The sequence below is a fragment of the Coregonus lavaretus genome (genome assembly GCF_964263955.1).
Source record: "Coregonus lavaretus genome assembly, chromosome: 29".
NCBI lineage: Eukaryota > Metazoa > Chordata > Actinopteri > Salmoniformes > Salmonidae > Coregonus > Coregonus lavaretus.
This window is the reverse complement of record NC_140016.1, coordinates 7082942-7104621: the sequence shown is the minus strand read 5'-3', so window position 1 is coordinate 7104621 and position 21680 is coordinate 7082942. Positions and strand designations below refer to the sequence as shown.

Sequence of the window (21680 nt, the reverse complement as noted above, 5' to 3'; positions counted from 1 at the left end):
ATGTCAATGTATTCATTATTAATTTCCTTCAGAGGGATATGCATATCATCTGATGCTCCCAGAGACAGACAGGGGCTTTGAGACGTTGAGCCTTTCATTGTTTTAACTGGGAGAGAAGACAGATAGACAGACAGACAGACAACCTTATTGATGTTTGTGGTTATCAATCCTAGCCATGCAATTGACTGTAGCAGGATAAAGGTTGGTTTAATCAGAGACGACTTCCCTCCCTCTCTCCTTTCTTTTCTCAATCTCTTTCCCCCTTCACAGATATTGTCACACAATGCACCATGTCTGAGTGGAGTGTGTGTGCGTGTGTGTGCGCTTGAATACATGTGTCTGTGTGTATGCCTGTTCCAGTACTCACACTTGCAGTGTGTGTCGCAGAGCGCCTGTTTCCTCGTGTCACAGAGTCGTACTGACCCTCTACTGCTGCTGTAGGCCAAGGTGTTGCACTGTTGAGGATGGAACTCTGCTGCTGTAATCACCTCCGTCAGATCCTCCATGTTACCCGGCTTAATGTCCACAATGTCTGGGGAGGGGCACGCTCAGGGAGAAATAACAGTTCAGCTAAATGTTTTGGATTGTTTATAACAAGACAGAGGAACAGAATACAGGCATAGCACTTGTTCCTAGAGGTCAAAGGTTATTTGAAGCAGCAGTCGGTAACCTATAAATGTTGTAGACAGGTGAAAGGATACTGAAGCTCTGGTCGGTGATCTCCAGGTTCCACAGGTTGACCCTGAGGTCATCGGTGGAGATGTAGGTCTGGAGGTCAGAGTTCACGGAGATGGAGTTGATGTTGTAGGTGTGGGCATTACTGAAAACACGCCGCGCTGTCGCCTCCACCATCAGATCTGTGGGCTGGAGGACAGGCACCTTGGAGGGAGGGAGAGAGAGAGAGAGAGAGAGAGAGAGAGAGAACATATTTTCACATCACATGACTAACTATGTGACCCCAGGAATATATCGCTTATCATAGAATCTATGATTGAGAGAGCATTCACAGATTGACTATGAACACCTCTTTCTATTTCAGTACACCGTGAACGCCTGGTTCTATACAGCCAGTCAGTCTCTGCTACACACATACAGATCTTTTCATAGGACTTCATGTACTGTATGTCTCCACTTTAATGTAGTGGTAGACTGTACAGCAGCAGGCCTAGTGAGCTGGTGTTAGGACTGAGGAGCCAGGGATGGCCTGCAGAGGAACCACACTCACACTACACTCCATTCTCCCCCCATGCCTTTCACCCCCAGTAACAGCCACACTCTACTAGTCCCAACTCTATGATGTCAAACAGACTGTAGAGACACACAGCTGTCATCCATTATGACATACAGTACAGTAGGAGATAGGAGAGGAGAGAGAGAGAGAGAGACCGTATGTAAATGTAAATGTAAATTGAGAGAGACAGAGAGACCGAATGTAAATGTAAATGTAAATTGATTTGAGAGAGAGAGAGAGAGAGAACTCTGTATATAGACATAATATGACATTTGAAATGTCTTTATTCTTTTGGAACGTCTGAGTGTAATGTTTACTGTTAATATTTATTGTTTATTTCACTTTTGTTTACTATATACTTCACTTGCTTTGGCAATGTTAACATACGTTTCCCATTCCAATAAAGCCCTTAAATTGAAATGGAAATTGAGAGAGAGAGAGAGAGAGAGAGAGAGAGAGAGAGAGAGAGAGAGAGAGAGAGAGAGGCCACTAATAGATGCACTGAGCCGGGACTCTCTGTGTGAGAATTAAAGACCATGGCTGGCTGCGTGATGGGGTTGCAAAACAAGGGAGAGTGAAAGAGAGAAATAGAGAGATGATCCCCTTCATCGCATTCCTCTCAGTGCACATATCGATCTCTCTCTCACTCAATTCAATTTCAATTCAATTTCAATAAAATTCAATTTAAGGGCTTTATTGGCATGGGAAACGTATGTTAACATTGCCAAAGCAAGTGAAGTAGATTGTAAACAAAAGTGAAATAAACAATACAAATGAACAGTAAACATTTCCCTCAGAAGTTCCAAAAGAATAAAGACATTTCAAATGTCATATTATGTATATACAGTGAGGGAAAAAAGTATTTGATCCCCTGCTGATTTTGTACATTTGCCCACTGACAAATACATGATCAGTCTATAATTTTAATGGTAGGTTTATTTGAACAGTGAGAGACAGAATAACAACAAAACAATCCAGAAAAACGCATGTGAAAAATGTTATACATTGATTTGCATTTTAATGAGGGAAATAAGTATTTGACCCCTCTGCAAAACATGACTTAGTACTTGGTGGCAAAACCCTTGTTGGCAATCACAGAGGTCAGACGTTTCTTGTAGTTGGCCACCAGGTTTGCACACATCTCAGAAGGGATTTTGTCCCACTCCTCTTTGCAGATCTTCTCCAAGTCATTAAGGTTTTGAGGCTGACGTTTGGCAACTCGAACCTTCAGCTCCCTCCACAGATTTTCTATGGGATTAAGGTCTGGAGACTGGCTAGGCCTCTCTAGGACCTTAATGTGCTTCTTCTTGAGCCACTCCTTTGTTGCCTTGGCCGTGTGTTTTGGGTCATTGTCATGCTGGAATACCCATCCACGACCCATTTTCAATGCCCTGGCTGAGGGAACCAGAGTTTTGAAAAACGGATTCTTCTCTCAGTGATTACGACCGAATGTACCATGAGAAATACACCTGTCCTGAGAGACATGAGCTGCATATTCAATGACAACGTGCAAAGTAATTTGGAATAGCCCAAATTCATGGAGTTTATTTGGGAGAGCCATATTATATATTGCCAGAAGACTGAAATATAACCATTTGCTTTATATATCCCTCGTTCTCAAAATATTCATGTCAGTGATATCAAACAACATCATTTTCATCTTGGGACCCCTGGGGACAATGAGATATGAACTCTTATTAACTAGTATTATTCTGCCCTTATGAGATACTGTGTTTGTGTGTGTGTGAGTTTTAGTGTGTGTGTGTGTATGTGTGTGTGTGTGCGTGCGCGTGTGTGCGTGCATGTGTCCGTACGTGTGTTTGCACGTGCGTGTGTGTGTGTTCTCACCTGTAGTGAGGTGATTGTAGATGGGTCTCTGATTCGTCCGTCTTCATCCTTCAGGTTGTATCCCTCTGGTCGTCTGTCTCTCTCACTGATCTTCCAGAGCTTCACTGTCTTATCTACACCCAACAAACACACACACACACACGCACACAAAGGGAGAGACCGAAAAAGAGCGAGAGAGAGAGAGAGAGAGAGAGAGAGAGAGAGAGAGAGAGAGAGTATTAAGCGCCATGCTAAAGTGATGCCAGCCTGGATGGTGCTGCCTATGACAGTGATCATAGAGATGACATAGTGATGTTATAACAGCTGTCATAAGGAGGATCAGATACAAATCCACAGGTTAAATCAGTCAAATCAGGAATAGCATCACCATTCATCTGATCATTGGGATATAAATAATGTTTTTCCAGAATATGTACACACTGTATATTACACACTGTATATTACAAACTGTATTTTACACAATGTATATATTACACACTGTATATTACATACTGTATACTACATACTATTACATACTGTATATTACACACTGTATATTACACACTGTATATTACATACTGTATATTACATACTGTATATTATATACTGTATATTACATACTGTATACTACATACTATAACATACTGTATATTACATACTGTATATTACACACTGTATATTACATACTGTATATTACATACTGTATATTATATACTGTATATTACATATTGTAGACTGATGCCAGCCTGGATGGTGCTGCCTTTGACAGTGATCATAGAGATGACATAGTGATGTTTTAACAGCTGTCACACTGTATATTACATACTGTATATGAAATACTGTATATTACATACTATTACATACTGTATATTACATACTGTATATTACATACTATTACATACTGTATACTACATACTATAACATACTGTATATTACATACTGTATATTACACACTGTATAGTCGTGGTCAAAAGTTTTGAGTATGACACAAATACTAATTTTCACAAAGTCTGCTGCCTCAGTTTTGATGATGGCAATTTGCATATACTCCAGAATGTCATGAAGAGTGATCAGATTAATTGCAATTAAGTCCCTCTTTGCCATGAAAATGAACTTAATCCCCCAAAAACATTTCCACTGCATTTCAGCCCACCCACAAAAGGACCAGCTGCCATCATGTCAGTGATTCTCTCGTTAACACAGGTGAGAGTGTTGACGAGGACAAGGCTGGAGATCACTCTATCATGCTGATTGAGTTAGAATAACAGACTGGAAGCTTTAAAAGGAGGGTGGTGCTTGAAATCATTGTTCGTCCTCTGTTAACCATGGTTACCTGCAAGGAAACACGTGCCGTCATATCATTGCTTTGCACAAAAAGGGCTTCACAGGCAAAGATATTGCTGCTAGTAAGATTGCACCTAAATCAACCATTTATCAGATCATCAAGAACTTCAAGGAGAGAGGTTCAATTGTTGTGAAGAAGGCGTCAGGGCGCCCAAGAAAGTCCAGCAAGCGCCAGGACCGTCTCCTAAAGTTGATTCAGCTGCGGAATCGTGGCACCACCAGTGCAGAGCTTGCTCAGGAATGGCAGCAGGCAGGTGTGAGTGCATCTGCACGCACAGTGAGGCAAAGACTTTTGGAGGATGGCCTGGTGTCAAGAAGGGCAGCAAAGAAGCCATTTCTCTCCAGTAAAAACATCAGGGACAGACTGATATTCTGCAAAAGGTACAGGGATTGGACTGCTGAGGACTGGGGTAAAGTCATTTCCTCTGATAAATCCCCTTTCCGATTGTTTGGGGCATCCGGAAAACACCTTGTCCGGAGAAGACAAGGTGAGCGCTACCATCAGTCCTGTGTCATGCCAACAGTAAAGCATCCTAAGACCATTCATGTGTGGGGTTGCTTCTCAGCCAAGGGAGTGGGCTCACTCACAATTTTGCCTAAGAACACAGCCATGAATAAAGAATGGTACCAACACATCCTCCGAGAGCAACTTCTCCCAACCATCCAAGAACAGTTTGGTGACGACCAATGCCTTTTCCAGCATGATGGAGCACCTTGCCATAAGGCAAAAGTGATAACTAAGTGGCTCGGGGAACAAAACATCGACATTTTGGGTCCATGGCCAGGAAACTCCCCAGACCTTAATCCCATTGAGAACTTGTGGTCGATCCTCAAGAGGCGGGAGGACAAACAAAAACCCACAAATTCTGACAAACTCCAAGCATTGATTATGCAAGAATGGGCTGCCATCAGTCAGGCTGTGGCCCAGAAGTTAATTGACAGCATGCCAGGGCGGATTGCAGAGGTCTTGAAAAAGAAGGGTCAACACTGCAAATATTGACTCTTTGCATAAACCTAATGTAATTGTCAATAAAAGCCTTTGACACTTATGGAATACTTGTAATTATACTTCAGTATACATAGTAACTACTGACATAAAGATCTAACACTGAAGCAGCAAACTTTGTGGAGACCAATACTTGTGTCATTCTCAAAACTTTTGACCACGACTGTATATTATACACTGTATATTACATACTGTATATTACACACTGTATACTGTACACTGAGAACAAAAAATTAGGAACACCTGCTCTTTCCATGATTTAGACTGACCAGGTGAATCAAGGTGAAAGCTATGATCCCTTATTGATGTCACCTGTTAAATCCCCTTCAATCAGTGTAGTTGAAATGGAGGAGACAGGTTAAAGAGGGATGTTTAAGCCTTGAGACAATTGAGACATATATTGTGTATGTGTGCCATTCAGAGGGTGAATGGGCAAGACAAAATATTTAAGTGCCTTTGAATGGTCTATGGTAGTAGGTGCCAGGCGTACCGGTTTGAGTGTGTCAAGAACTGCAACTCTGCTGGGTTTTTCACGCTCAACAGTTTCCTGTGTGTATCAAGAATGGTCCACCAACCAAAGGATATCCAGCCAACTTCACACAACTGTGGGAAGCATTGGAGTCAACATGGGCCGGCATCCCTGTGGAACGCTTTCAACACCTTGTAGAGTCCATGCCCTGACGAATTGAGGTTGTTCTGAGGGCAAAATATGTGTGTGGGCACACACGTATGAACACACGCACACGTATGAACACACACACACACACAGCAGGGCCACACGACCAGATGGAGCTCCTCTGACTATGGTTCCACTGCTTCTAACTCCTATACACACATACGCAAACGCACACACACACACACACACACACACACACACACACACACACTCACCATTGGTGGAGAGGAGGAAGTAAGCAGCGTTCTGCTGCGGCAGCCATCTTATCTTGTTGATCTTCTCCTCTATCTCCAGACTCTTCAGGTAGTCAAACTCTGGCTCATGACTCTGGAACGTACTGTAAACATTATACTCCCCTCGCCTCTGGGGCTCACTTTTAGTCTGGGGGGGAGAGAGAGAGGGGGAGAGAGAGGAGAGGAACACACAGGTTGGTTGGAAGGTACCGTAAATAATATACTCCCCTCGCCGCTGGGGCTGACTCTTAGTTTGGGAGGAGAGCGGAGGAAGGCAGAAGAGAGAGGGGGAGAGGAACACAGCTTAGGCTGTAACATACTTTAGACATGTTATACTCTGTGGAGAGGGAGAGGGGAGAGAGAGGTGGGAGACAGAGATGAGGGGAGGGAGAGAGATACAGAGGTAAAGAGAGGGAGGACACAGAAAGAGAGAGTGTGTTTCATACCTCCTGCTCTCTCTGGAAGACCACCACTCTTCCTCCTTTGTCCCCTGTGGCCAGCAGCTCCCCCGAAGGGTTAAACTCCACGGTGGAGATGATGTCAGCTAAAACAAAACACATACACAGTTAATATTACCAGATATATTGTGGATAATGTACCACAGGGATAATGTACCACAGGGTTAATGTACCACAGGGATAATGCAACACAGGGATAATTTACCACAGGGATAATGCAACACATGGATAAAGTATCACTGGGATAATGTACCACTGGGATAATGCAACACGTGGATAATGCAACACAGGGATAATGTAACACAGATATATTTTCACACAGAGATGAAAGCTAGCTGCACAGAGACAAAACCAGTGAGAACATTTGCTACATCTTAAAATAATATTTTTTTCTGAAAACTAATTTTTCACCCATTTTCGGCTTCAGCTTGCCTTATAGCTTATAGCTCAACTTCTTTTAAGGGCAGAATATCTAGGAAACAAAGGGTTGCCATGGTGACCCAGATAGGAGAAATATGGGTAAAAGATGTGGGTTAAACGGCTGTCTGAAACCGGTCTGAAACTGATTGTGTTATTTCATCTAATTCACCCCAATCATCAGACTAAAATAGTCTGGCAATCAGCCAGTTAATTAACTTAACGATCCTCACACAATCAGTAACTCATCAGAATCTCATCAGTTCAGTAGCAGGTTTAAAGCATACTATCATCACACAATCAGTGCTATTAGTTTCCTCTCTACATGAATTAAGCAGTTCCTTTCCCCCACAGGAGCCATAGTGGTGAAGTAGTCCCTAAAGGACCTATTTGTTTCCCTCTCAAGTCATTACTAGATGAAACCAGACATCTTCCATCCAGAGAGATTATAAGGACACTCCTTTAGGACAGAATTCAACTGATGCACACAGCCAAGTCGCATTGTTTCACAGCCAAGCTTATAGACACCAGTCCAGTGCATTTGGCTCCTCAGCCACTGAAATGAGCTAAAACCAATGCATCTCTCACATCAAGCATCCAAAACAAGATCCTGGGTTTCTAGATTGTAACACAGACAGGCAACTACCTTTGAGATACCTCCTCCTCTCCTCCTGAAACACATGCATCTGATCTGTCTAGCTTTAGGGGAGACTACAGCTCTACATCTAAAACAATCTAGAGATGGATACGTCTCTCAATATCCAACTGGTTTGTTCCCGACAGGTCTAACGAAACAAATACACAAACCAAGTCAGATAGTGAAGGGAGAGCTGTAGTTAACTGTACATGTACGCACACACACACCAGAGGAGGCTGGTAGGAGGAGCTATAGGAGGACGGGCTCATTGTAATGGCTGGAAAGAAAGAAATGGACACTGGGGCCGAGGCTCCCTGCCATCCAGGACCTCTACACCAGGCGGTATCAGAGGGAGGTCCTTCTCTAATGCCCCCGCCGCAGCACTAACATTCAGGGCAGGGAACACATAATCCAGACCCTCCGTCCACCAATCAGAATTGGAAGTATCAGTCACATACTGCCGATGAAGTACTGGCAAGGAATCGCAGAACTCAGCTACGACCTTCCTCAGTCGGATCCCCGCTCTGTCTCCCAGCTCCTCCAACGATCTGCTCCTGCTCCGCATCAGATGACCCAGCTTGGTACACCCCACTCCTAACAGACATTAACATAGGCTGGCTGAACCCATAGCATGGGACTGGATGACAGTGTTATAAAAAAAGAGGCTCTTCAAAAAGCCACATCCCTGGTGGCGTGCCGGCCTTACAGGACATCTCGGAAACTCTCCAAGCCTGCATAACAGACTCATAGAATGGAATCAGGCCAGACAAATCACCGCCCTCTAGCTTTAAGTGGAAAAGGTGCTTGTCTAAGCCCAAACAGCCTCATCAATGTGTAGGCTGTATCGACCCAGCTAGAACCGTCACTGTACAACAGTCTCTGGGATGCTTGAAGCCGGAAAGCCATGATCCTAGAAGAAGTGTCCACCAGGCCTTGCCCACCCTCGTGCAGTGGCAGGTACAGGGCTGAAGCTTTAATCCAGTGTTGTCCATACCAGAAGAAATTGACAAGGGTCCTCTGAAGCTCTTGTATCTAGGATGAGTTTACTGTATGCTGGGGCCTCGTGTGGTGAAGGTGGGGGGTGGTTTGAGCTGCCCCATCCCCGTCCAAAGGGGTATTGGGCAGGGATGCCCAATTTCAGGAGTTATATTGTCCAGCTATTGAACCAATGCTTTGTTTTTTAAGCGAAGGGTCCCACGATAGCACTGTCTGCGTATGCAGATGACGTGACAGTTTTATTACATGGGGTGAGGATGTTAAGGCTCTCTCAAACGCTTTAAAAGGTGTATGAGGGGGCCTCCTCAGCTAGAGTTAATTGGGAAGAGAGTGAATCGCTGTGGGCAGGTCAGCTTCAGATAGGGTCCGCACCACAGTTACCAGGGGGGCTTCAGTGGGGCAGAGATGGGATGAAGACTTTGGGGGGTTTTCTAGGCTCTGATGTCTTTCAAAAAAAGAACTGGGACGGTGTAGTGGAGAAGGTGTGTGCCAGATTGTCTAGGTGGAAATGGGTGTTACCCCAGCTGTCTTATAGGGGAAGGGTGCTGGTAGCTAATAACCTAGCCGCCTCTACCCTGTGGCACATACTAATGATTTTACAGCCACCGGGGGGGGGGGGGTAAACTCGTCCTAGATAAAAAAGCATCCCCAAACCCAAAGGCTTTCATTATTTTGAACAAGTACTGGTGGTCCACACGGTCAAAAGCCTTCTCCTGAACCAAAGAAAGCAAACCCACATTCACATCAGACAGTTTACAAATGTCTAAAACAACTCTTATTAGAAACAAGTTATCAACAATAGAGCGGTCAGGCACACAGTAAGACTGGTCCTTGTGGACCAACAGCCTCTGATATTCTTTCAACCTGTTTGAGAGACACTTAGATATCATTTTATATTCTGCACACAGCAATGCAACAGGTCGCCAGTTTTTTTAAAGAGCCAAATTCCCCTTTTTTGGCAACAATGAAAACACAGCACATTGACAGGATAAAGGAAGAGAACCCTCATGAAAAGATTCACATACCACTTCATAAGAATCCTCCCCAATAGACCCCCAAAACTGCTTATAGAAATCAGATGGTAAACCATCGATGCCAGGGGCTCAGCCTGATGATAGCTGCATAACTGCAGTGGACAGCTCCTGCAGAGTAATGTCAGAGTCCAACGCAGCTCTCTGCTCAGGGCCCAATTGAGGAAGTCCATGTAACAACTATTCAGCACACAGAGGATCACAATCCTCCGCCTTATAGAGGGCAGAGTAGAAATCCACGGCATGTTGGCGCATCTCACCGTCATCCGTGGTCACCTTCCCATCAGGGAGATGAAGGCAGACCATCTGTTTGCGTTGCAATGTCGACTGCCCTAGGTTATTAAAAAAAGCGCTAGGAGCATCCATATCCTTGAGGGTAGCAAAGCGAGACATAATCAAGGCACCCTTCACTCTTTCATGTAAAGATGACCTCAGTTCATGTCTCTTGTCATGTAAGTTCATGACTAGTCTGGGGTCATTCTGAGTGAGCAACTTCAATTCAATAGATTTGATGTCAATACTTGACAGAGCAGTATACTGTTGACAAACACACGTATTTGGGCCTTCCCAACCTCCCACCATTGTCTCAAGGACTCAAAATTCCATTTAATAACCCTCAATTTTTCCCAACACAACAACAACTTTTCACAAAACATGGTGTCATGTAGTAACTTACCATACGTAAAAATGTATGCACACATGACTAAGTCGCTTTGGATAAAAGTGTCTGCTAAATGGCATATTATTATTATTATTATTATTATTATTAACTTAACATTAAAATACCAATAAGGTGATGACCTTCGTGGACAGAACAAGTGAATATCAACAGTGACAATATGGTGATCAGAGAAACCCACAGGAGTAATGTCACACCTTCCAACCCTACTACAGTATTGCTCAGATACATACAACCTGTCTAACCTTGTTGCACTGACATGACCTTCATTAACTTTTAGCCATGTGTACTGCCTAACTTTTGCATTCCTTACTCTCCACACATCAGAAAGCTCAAACTCAGTTAGTAGACCAGACAGACAAATTGCTGACCGCAGGTGAGGTTCTTCAGCAGTGCGATCAACAGTAAAATCCACTTTACAGTTCCAGTCCGCCCCTAAAACCATACACCCCTCTTGGTCACACTGTCTTAAGGTTTCCTTTATTTGATCAAATACAGCAATACGCTCTGTACCCTCATTAGGAGCATAAAGATACAAAATAAAAATAAAATAAACATTACATCCGCCTTGACCAATAAAACCCGACCCTTGACAATCTCTGTTGTAGATACCACAGTCACCCCTAAGCCTGAGGAAAACAAAATTGTCACCCCAGCACTGAAATTAGTACCATATGCTGCCCCTCCCACCACATACTCCAGTCAACCTCATTAGCCTCATCACTATGTATCTCCTGTAGAAAAACTACATTAAGCCTTTTCTGTTTTATTACTTCTAAAACCCAAGCCCTCTTATTCCTGTCCCTCCCCCATTAATATTGAGAGAACCTACCCTGAGTACCTCCATATAGAAAAGAGAAAGGAAAAACTGAAGAAACCACAGAGAAACCAGACAAAGAGAAAAAAGCACCCTATGAGGCATGATAATCATCATTGTTTTAATTTCTCTTAACCTTACCACGTTTCCCACTACCTTTTGCTGCCATGACAGCAGTAACACATTTCCTCAAGCGGAAACGCTTCTTCACACTCAACTGGTCTAACCCCACCGTCTTCTGTAACACCAAAGCTGACCTCACAAACGTATCAACATAAAAAAAATCTGCCAATTTAACAGATTTCACAAAAGTCTGGTCCAGGAACCCATTTACCTCATCTAGATTGTAAATTGAGTCGTCGCCAGCTATCATATCAACAGAGATATCAGACATTTCCATATCCTTCTCCTGATCCTCCTCAACTGAGGCCACAGACCCCTGACTCCCCTCTGCCACATCCCTCTCAACACTCCCCACTTGCACCCCATCACTCGTACCGGGCATCTCCTCCACTACCTGGGTGACTAGCTCCACCTGAACCCCCTCCCTCGTACTGGGTATCTCCTCACCAGTCTGGGGAAATGGCTCCCCCGATCCGTCCTTACCTCCTACAACAATATTTTTCTGCTGCACATCAGAAGCTATGTTCCCCTCTGGTACAAGCTGCAGCTCAGTACCCTCAACACGGACAACTTGTTCCTCAGCAACAGGTGCTTGTGGCTGCTCTACCACTGTCGGCCCACCTCTCCCTACATCAGTGGGCCCAGGCGTTACGAGGACCACCTGCGCCCCTCCCTCCGCCTTCTCCCTTTTCGGGCAAGCATGAGCTTATGGCCAACATCCCCACACTCAAAACACTGTTGACTACCCGTACTAGTATAAGCCATATACAGTCTGTTGTCATACTTGACTTTAAACGATAACTCCAAAGTCTGCTCCGGTGAGTCCAAAAACATAAACACCTGTCGCCGAAATGACATGTTTCAGAGCCGGGTGTTTGCAACCCAACGGGACAACTTTAAATTGAACGTGCAAACATCCCAAACATCCCCATGTGGGTCACCATCCCAACCAAAACCAGGGCAATTCCAACAAGATATACAATATACCTAATTCTACCACTAAAAAACAAAACAAACGTAATCATAGAAAAACGAAAACCACCAAGACAAGGAAACAAGAAAGAAAACACAGGCGATCTAACTCCAGACAACACACGCACTCGCTCAAACAATTCCCATCATACACCAACACTCCCAGCATGCAGAGAGAGAGAGAGATTTATTTTCCCTTTTGTACTTTAACTATTTGCACATCGTTACAACACTGTATATAGCCATAATATGACATTTGAAATGTCTCTACTCCTTTGGAACTTTTGTGAGTGTAACGTTTACTGTTCATTTAGATAGTTTATTTTCACTTTTGTTATCTATTTCACTTGCTTTGGCAATGTAAACATATGTTTCCCACGGCAATAAAGCCCTTTGAATTAAATGAAAATTGAGAGCGTGGTGTACTCTCCCAACCCCATCAATCATCATCACTCATGTGTTTTTTTTATTTATTTTATTTTATTTTATTTCACCTTTATTTAACCAGGTAAACCAGTTGAGAACAAGTTCTCATTTACAACTGCGACCTGGCCAAGATAAAGCAAAGCAGTGCGATAAAAACAACAACACAGAGTTACATATGGGGTAAAACAAAACAAAGTCAAAAATACAACAGAAATAAATATATATACAGTGTGGTTGAAAGAGACGAGCTGGTCTCTCTCTCTCTCCCCTAGAAACCACTCAGAACACGTCCCAAATGGAACACCCTACAGTGCACTACTTTTGACCATGGCCCATAAGGCTCTTGTCAGACGTAGCGCACTATATAAGGATTTGGGTGCCATTTGGGACTCAGACCATAAGTGAATAAGTTCTATAAATCCTGTAGCCAGTCAGGTGTGACACAGCCAGGGTCAGAGGTCGGAGAGAGACATCAGACAGATGCACCCTGATGGCAAACATCAATCACCGGCAATAACACTGAAACAGGCTAACGTAGCCCTCAGACACAGACACAGGATAACGTAGCCCCTCAGACATAGAGACAGGCTAATGTAGCCATCAGACACAGAGACAGGCTAATGTAGCCCTCAGACACAGATACAGGCTAATGTAGCCATCAGACACAGAGACAGGCTAATGTAGCCCTCAGACACAGAGACAGGCTAATGTAGCCCTCAGACACAGAGACAGGCTAATGTAGCCCTCAGACACAGAGACAGGCTAATGTAGCCCTCAGACACAGAGACAGGCTAATGTAGCCCTCAGACACAGAGACAGGCTAATGTAGCCATCAGACACAGAGACAGGCTAATGTAGCCCTCAGACACAGAGACAGGCTAATGTAGCCATCAGACATAGAGACAGGCTAATGTAGCCATCAGACACAGAGACAGGCTAATGTAGCCATCAGACACAGAGACAGGCTAATGTAGCCATCAGACACAGAGACAGGCTAATGTAGCCCTCAGACACAGAGACAGGCTAATGTAGCCCTCAGACACAGAGACAGGCTAATGTAGCCCTCAGACATAGAGACAGGCTAATGTAGCCATCAGACACAGAGACAGGCTAATGTAGCCCTCAGACACAGAGACAGGCTAATGTAGCCATCAGACACAGAGACAGGCTAATGTAGCCCTCAGACACAGATACAGGACCCCCAGTCAGGGAGGGCAGAGATACTGTATAATCCTGAGCACACACTAAACTGGCATCATCAGAAAAGAGCTATGGTAGTGGGGCGAACTAGTAAACAAATCTGTATGTGACTGAACAAACAGAGGAACTGACACAAACTGTTAAAATAGCCACATACACCAGCTAAAACAGTTGTTTTATGGTGTGACTGTGGAGAGCCAGTTAAGTAAGTGTGCTGTTATTCCAGGTAGAGAGAGGGTAACTGGCAGCAGAGTGCCGTGTCAATGGTTTCTGTTAGACACAGGGGAACACTACACTACACTGCGCTGCCAGTGGAGAATGCTAAATTATTATTCTCTCTCTCAAACACAAACAACGTTATATTTGGGTCCAATGACTGTCTGGATTCCCTGAATGAGACCATTACCTCGGCCTGCTCTCTTGAAGGCTAGATGGCTTATGCTTGTACGCTACGTGAGGTTCCCACACACACTCATACACACACACACGCACGCGGTCATGCACACACACACAGTAACATTCTATCTAGACAGCATTATATCATCATGGCTCTTAGTAATAGAGAGAAAAAATAGAATTAACCTGATTTTTATAGAATCTGTCCCCTGGGAGATAGACAGGATGTTTGTGTGTGTGTACGTGTAATCAGACGCTCGGCACAGAGGTTGAAACAGACAGGATGTTACTGCTCCCCCTTTCACACTTTGTTACCAGATAGATCCCTAACACACACACAGAGAGAGAGAGAGAGAGAGAGAGAGAGAGAGAGAGAGAGAGAGAGAGAGAGAGAGAGAGAGAGAGAGAGAGAGAGAGAGAGAGAGAGAGAGAGAGAGAGAGAGAGAGAGAGAGAGAGAGAGAGAGAGAGAGAGAGAGAGAGAGAGAGAGAGAGAGAAAGAGAGAGAAAAAAAGAGTACACTATGTGGGTGGAAACCCCATTAATTTTTCATTTCACTGCAGACTCAATAAAACAGCTTATCAGGAAATGAAAAACCTAATCAGCAGCTGGGGAGAGAGGGCTGTGGCTCACACACATTACACAGCTTGCCACTAAACCCAACACACACACACATTACACAGCTTGCCACTAAACCCAACACACACACACACATTACACAGCTTGCCACTAAACCCAACACACACACACACACATTACACAGCTTGCCAATAAACCCAACACACACATACATACAGGCACACGCTATATTGTTTCTGTCAATCCATACATTTTACATAAACTATTCATAGGTGTGATGAGGTGATTTTGAAGGAGTCAGGCGCAGGAGGGTAAATCACAGAATAACAGGATTTATTCTGAATCACAGAGTTACGCAGTATTGCGTAAAAACACTCCAGTGCGCAAAACAGGCGCACTGGAAAATACAAAGCACACAGGGAATATTCCCGGCAATACAAAATACACGGCGCTCCACCGAACTTCTCTCTCCTCCACAATAAACAATCACACACAAAGACAAGGGGGCAGAGGGAACACTTATACAGGTACTGATGAGGGGATATGAACCAGGTGTGTGTAATAAACAAGACAAAACAAATGGAATGATGAGATGAGGAGCGGCAGTGGCTAGAAGGCCGGTGACAACGAACGCCGAAGCCTGCCCGAACAAGGAGAGGAGGCAGCCTCGGAGGAAGTCGTGACAATAGGTTGCACCTCCATCACTCGGTCGCGACATGCCATTGTTATGGACGTTCTCAAACCGCCTCGGGCGGCGCCATAGTAGTGCCCTAAAATGGTGATAAGCCCAGGAATTCTGGACGGAGGCTAACTACTATTTAGTCTAAATTACAGTATTGCGCCTGGAAATAAGATGGCATTGCTAAAGTAGTCAAATATTTAGTAGGAAACAACTTTGCAGCATTATCATGTCATCAAATTTACTTTAGACAGATGGCACTGTTGTCATTAGCTAGCAATGCTAACGTTAGCTAGCTAAAATCCGGTGGCCCCTCAATTTTAGCTAGCTAGCTAACGTTATACTGCATCTAAAGTCAATCTGGTGACATCAACATTTTGACAAAAGGTTTCTCTAATAATTATTTGCCTTCTTTTGAATGTCATTGTATTTCCAGGCCACTGTAATGCATTTTTTTATGAAATCTTCATCAGCGCTCATTGATGATGCATTGAGTAGAATGCTCAGTCGGGCATCAGTCCAAAACTAACGTTCAAAACAATATTATGACGAAACATGCAACCCATGAATACATACACTAAACATACATTACATACACTATACACACACTACATACACTATACACTATATATACACTATGCACTACATACACTATACATACACAAATTTATAAAATATAAAAAAACAGAAATACCTTATTTACATAAGTATTCAGACCCTTTGCTATGAGACTCAAAGTTGAGCTCAGGTGCATCCTGTTTGCATTGATCATCCTTGAGATGTTTCTACAACTTGATTGGAGTTCAACTGTGGTAAATTAAATTGATTGGACATGATTTGGAAAGGCACACACCTTTCTATATAAGGTCCCACAGTTGACATTGCATGTCAGAACAAAAACCAAGCCATGAGGTCGAAGGAATTGTCCGTAGAGCTCCGAGACAAGATTGTGTCAAGGCACAGATCCGGGGTAGGGTACGAAAAATATTCTGCAGCATTGAAGGTCCCCAAGAACACAGTGACCTCCATCATTCTTAAATGGAAGAGGTTTGGAACAACCAAGACTCTTCCTAGAGCTGGCCGCCTGGCCAAACTGAGCAATCAGGGGAGAAGGGCCTTGGTCAGGGAGGTGACCTGATGGTCACTCTGACAGAGTTCTAGAGTTCCTCTGTGGAGATGGGAGAACCTTCCAGAAGGACAACCATCTCTGCAGCACTCCACCAATCAGGCCTTTATGGTAGAGTGGCCAGACGGAAGCCACTCTTCAGTAAAAGGCACATGACAGCCTGCTTGGAGTTTGCCAAAAGGCACCTAAAGACTCTCAGACCATGAGAAACAAGATTCTCTGGTCTGATGAAACCAAGATTGAACTCTTTGGCCTGAATGCCAAGCGTCACGTCTGGAGGAAACCTGGCACCATCCCTACAATGAAGCATGGTGGTGGCAGCATCATGCTGTGGGGATGTTTTTCAGCGGCAGGGACTGGGAGACTAGTCAGGATCGAGGGAAAGATGAACGGAGCAAAGTTCAGAGAGATCATTGCTGAAAACCTGCTCCAGAGAGCTCAGGACCTCAGACTGGGGCAAAGGTTCACCTTCCAACAGGACAATGATCCTAAGCACACAGCCAAGACAACACAGGAGTGGCTTCGGGACAAGTCTCTGAATGTCCTTGAGTGGCCCAGCCAGAGCACGGACTTGAACACGACCTAACATCTCTGGAGAGACCTGTAAATAGCTATGCAGCAATGCTCCCCATCCAACCTGACAGAGCTTGAGAGCATCTGCAGAGAAGAATGGGAGGAACTCCCCAAATACAGGTGTGCCAAGCTTGTAGCGCCATACCCAAGAAGACTCGATGCTGTAATCACTGCCAAAGGTGCTTCAACAAAGTACTGTTGGGCTACCGAGTGGCGCAGTGGTGTAAGGCACTGCATCTCAGTGCTAGAGGCGTCACTACAGACCCCCTAGTTCGATTCTAGGCTGTATTACAACCGGCCGTGATTGGGAGTCCCATAGGGCGGCGCACAATTGGCCCAGCGTCGTCCGGGTTTGGCCGGTGTAGGCCTTCATTGTAAATAATAATTTGTTCTTAACTGACTTGCCTAGTTAAATAAAGGTAAAATAAAATAAAAACTGAGTAAAGGGTCTGAATACTTATGTAAATGTAATATTTCAGTTTTCTATTTTTAATAAATTAACAAACATTTCTAAAAACCTGTTTTTGCTTTGTCAGTATGGGGTATTGTGTGTAGATTGATGATGAGGGGAAATTTTAGAATAAGGTTGTAACGTAACAAAATGTGGAAAAAGTCAAGGGGTGTGAATACTTTTTAAAGGCATTATACTCTACATACGCCATACATACGCTATACATACACTATACACTATACATACACTACATACACTATACAATATACATACACTATACACTATAAATACACTACACACTATAACTACACTATACATACACTACATACACTATACAATATACATACACTATACACTATAAATACACTATACACTATACATACACTATACATACACTACACACTATAAATACACTATACATACACTACATACACTACGCATACACTATATACACTATACACTATAAATACACTATACATACAATATATACACTATACACTATAAATACAATATAAATACACTATACACTACATATACACTATACATACACTGTACATACACTATATACACTATACATACACTGTACATACACTATATACAGTGGGGAGAACAAGTATTTGATACACTGCCAATTTTGCAGGTTTTCCTACTTACAAAGCATGTAGAGGTCTGTACTTTTTATCATAGGTACACTTCAACTGTGAGAGACGGAATCTAAAACAAAAATCCAGAAAATCACATTGTATGATTTTTAAGTAATTAATTTGCATTTTTTTGCATGACATAAGTATTTGATACATCAGAAAAGCAGAACTTAATATTTGGTACAGAAACCTTTGTTTGCAATTACAGAGATCATACGTTTCCTGTAGGTCTTGACGAGGTTTGCACACACTGCAGCAGGGATTTTGGCCCACTCCTCCATACAGACCTTCTCCAGATCCTTCAGGTTTCGGGGCTGTCGCTGGGCAATACGGACTTTCAGCTCCCTCCAAAAATGTTCTATTGGGTTCAGGTCTGGAGACTGGCTAGGCCACTCCAGGACCTTGAGATGCTTCTTACGGAGCCACTCCTTAGTTGCCCTGGCTGTGTGTTTCGGGTCGTTGTCATGCTGGAAGACCCAGCCACGACCCATCTTCAATGCTCTTACTGAGGGAAGGAGGTTGTTGGCCAAGATCTCGCGATACATGGCCCCATCCATCCTCCCCTCAATACGGTGCAGTCGTCCTGTCCCCTTTGCAGAAAAGCATCCCCAAAGAATGATGTTTCCACCTCCATGCTTCACGGTTGGGATGGTGTTCTTGGGGTTGTACTCATCCTTCTTCTTCCTCCAAACACGGCGAGTGGAGTTTAGACCAAAAAGCTCTATTTTTGTCTCATCAGACCACATGACCTTCTCCCATTCCTCCTCTGGATCATCCAGATGGTAATTGGCAAACTTCAGACGGGCTTGGACATGCGCTGGCTTGAGCAGGGGGACCTTGCGTGCGCTGCAGGATTTTAATCCATGACGGCGTAGTGTGTTACTAATGGTTTTCTTTGAGACTGTGGTCCCAGCTCTCTTCAGGTCATTGACCAGGTCCTGCCGCGTAGTTCTGGGCTGATCCTTCACCTTCCTCATTATCATTGATGCCCCACGAGGTGAGATCTTGCATGGAGCCCCAGACCGAGGGTGATTGACCGTCATCTTGAACATCTTCCATTTTCTAATAATTGCGCCAACAGTTGTTTCCTTCTCACCAAGCTGCTTGCCTATTGTCCTGTAGCCCATCCCAGCCTTGTGCAGGTCTACAATTTTATCCCTGATGTCCTTACACAGCTCTCTGGTCTTGGCCATTGTGGAGAGGTTGGAGTCTGTTTGATTGAGTGTGTGGACAGGTGTCTTTTATACAGGTAACGAGTTCAAACAGGTGCAGTTAATACAGGTAATGAGTGGAGAACAGGAGGGCTTCTTAAAGAAAAACGAACAGGTCTGTGAGACCTGGAATTCTTACTGGTTGGTAGGTGATCAAATACTTATGTCATGCAATAAAATGCAAATTAATTACTTAAAAATCATACAATGTGATTTTCTGGATTTTTGTTTTAGATTCCGTCTCTCACAGTTGAAGTGTACCTATGATAAAAATTACAGACCTCTATATGCTTTGTAAGTAGGAAAACCTGCAAAATCGGCAGTGTATCAAATACTTGTTCTCCCCACTGTACACTATACATACACTGTACATACACTATACAATATACATACACTATACACTATAAATACACTATAAATACACTATACACACTACACATACACTATATACACTATACATACACTATATACACTATACATACAATACATACACTATACACTACATACACACATGCAGGCACACACACACACCAACCCTCTGTAATGTGTTGCCCACCCCTAACCCCCCTGCCCTCTCCTAAAATGTGAGGCATAACATTTTGAGAGTGCTTTCTCATGAATAATGGATTCAGCCCTGGGGCAGAGATAGACAGAGAGAAAGGCTAAGTCATTTCATGCCTTGGCACAGGGTGTTTCAGCACTACACTCTTCTCCTCCTCCTCTCAGCCTCCTCTCCTCCTCCTCCTCCTCCTCTCAGCCTCCTCTCCTCCTCCTCCTCTCCTGTCATACAGACCCTTACTGGGATTGTGTCTGGCCAGCTTCTCCACTGTATTAAAATTCAGCAAACAAATACAGAGAGAGAGAGCGAGAGAGAGAGAGAGAGAGAGAGACAGAGAGAGACAGAGAGAGAGAGAGAGAAAGATTACAGCGTCCCAGTTTAAATATTAAGGTCATTGTTCCAATGGCTACATTTAAAGGGACAAAAATCTATGTCAATCCTGTAGTTGAGTCCTACAGCTCCCTGCCTCCTGGTCACAGGGAAATTGTCATATTGCTACCCAAATGGCACCCTATTCCCTATATCAAGGCTATTCAACTGGCGGCCCGCGGGACAGATCCGGCCCGTTTATTCATTTAGACTGGCCCTTTGATCAATTCCGAACATTAATAAAAGATCTTCAAAAAAGTCCACGCCAACATCAAAGGTTCAGTGCCAAAATGACAAGCAGTATGGTGGTTGTCTATAGTGTGGTTGTGGTTGTCTATAGTGTGGTTGTCTATAGTGTGGTTGTCTATAGTGTGGTTGTCTATAGTGTGGTTGTCTATAGTGTAGTTGTGGTTGTCTATAGTGAGGTGACATGAAGACATGTAGCAGGAGTGTCACAGTCCATTAACCCCACACTGCACACACGCCACACGCCACACGACACACACAGCGAGGCGCCATCCATCCTATCACTATTAGCAACATGTCATCTGTATGCTGGAATTTTCTATTTTCCCCAGGCTCCTTTGCTCAGTCTTCACAGCCCCTGGAGGCCTTTCTTTCCAACCCAGAGCGATGAGATGAAAACTTAGGCTTTCTATCTGTCTCCATTATGCAGGAAAAAGTATATATTCCATCTCGCAGTCCATCCAATGTTCATGAATTGAAAAGCAGTAGAACAGTATTAGTAGAATGTTCATGAGACATTTCAAGGTGTGATCGATGATAGGACGTTTCTTCTCTCATTCAGCAAAAACACATTCCCAGTTTGACCTCCTGCAAGTCATTGTGGTATTGGGATCACATGGGTCCCTATGGGAACACCTCTTGGATACCACACACCACACACACAACCCACTGAGGCGTGGGATTGGTGCAAACTAAAGGTCAGCGTGTGACATCATTAAAATGTTACATAATTAAAATGAGCTGTGAGTGCGTGAGGGAACTATAACCAACACCTG

At 43.8% G+C, this 21680-nt stretch overlaps 1 protein-coding gene across 1 annotated transcript in view; it reads right to left on the bottom strand.

Annotated features, from left to right (window-relative positions):
• Positions 1 to 21680, bottom strand: part of LOC311104994 (serine/threonine-protein phosphatase 2A 55 kDa regulatory subunit B beta isoform-like) — a gene marked incomplete at both ends in the record, with an annotated part of 38357 nt that overhangs the window by 8967 nt on the left and 7710 nt on the right. Inside the window, 5 exons of the mRNA XM_084146980.1 lie at positions 368 to 532; positions 702 to 879; positions 3080 to 3192; positions 6300 to 6465; positions 6764 to 6861. Of these exons, the coding sequence (XP_084003106.1) occupies positions 368 to 532; positions 702 to 879; positions 3080 to 3192; positions 6300 to 6465; positions 6764 to 6861 (720 nt within the window). The remainder of the gene's footprint in view (positions 1 to 367; positions 533 to 701; positions 880 to 3079; positions 3193 to 6299; positions 6466 to 6763; positions 6862 to 21680) is intronic.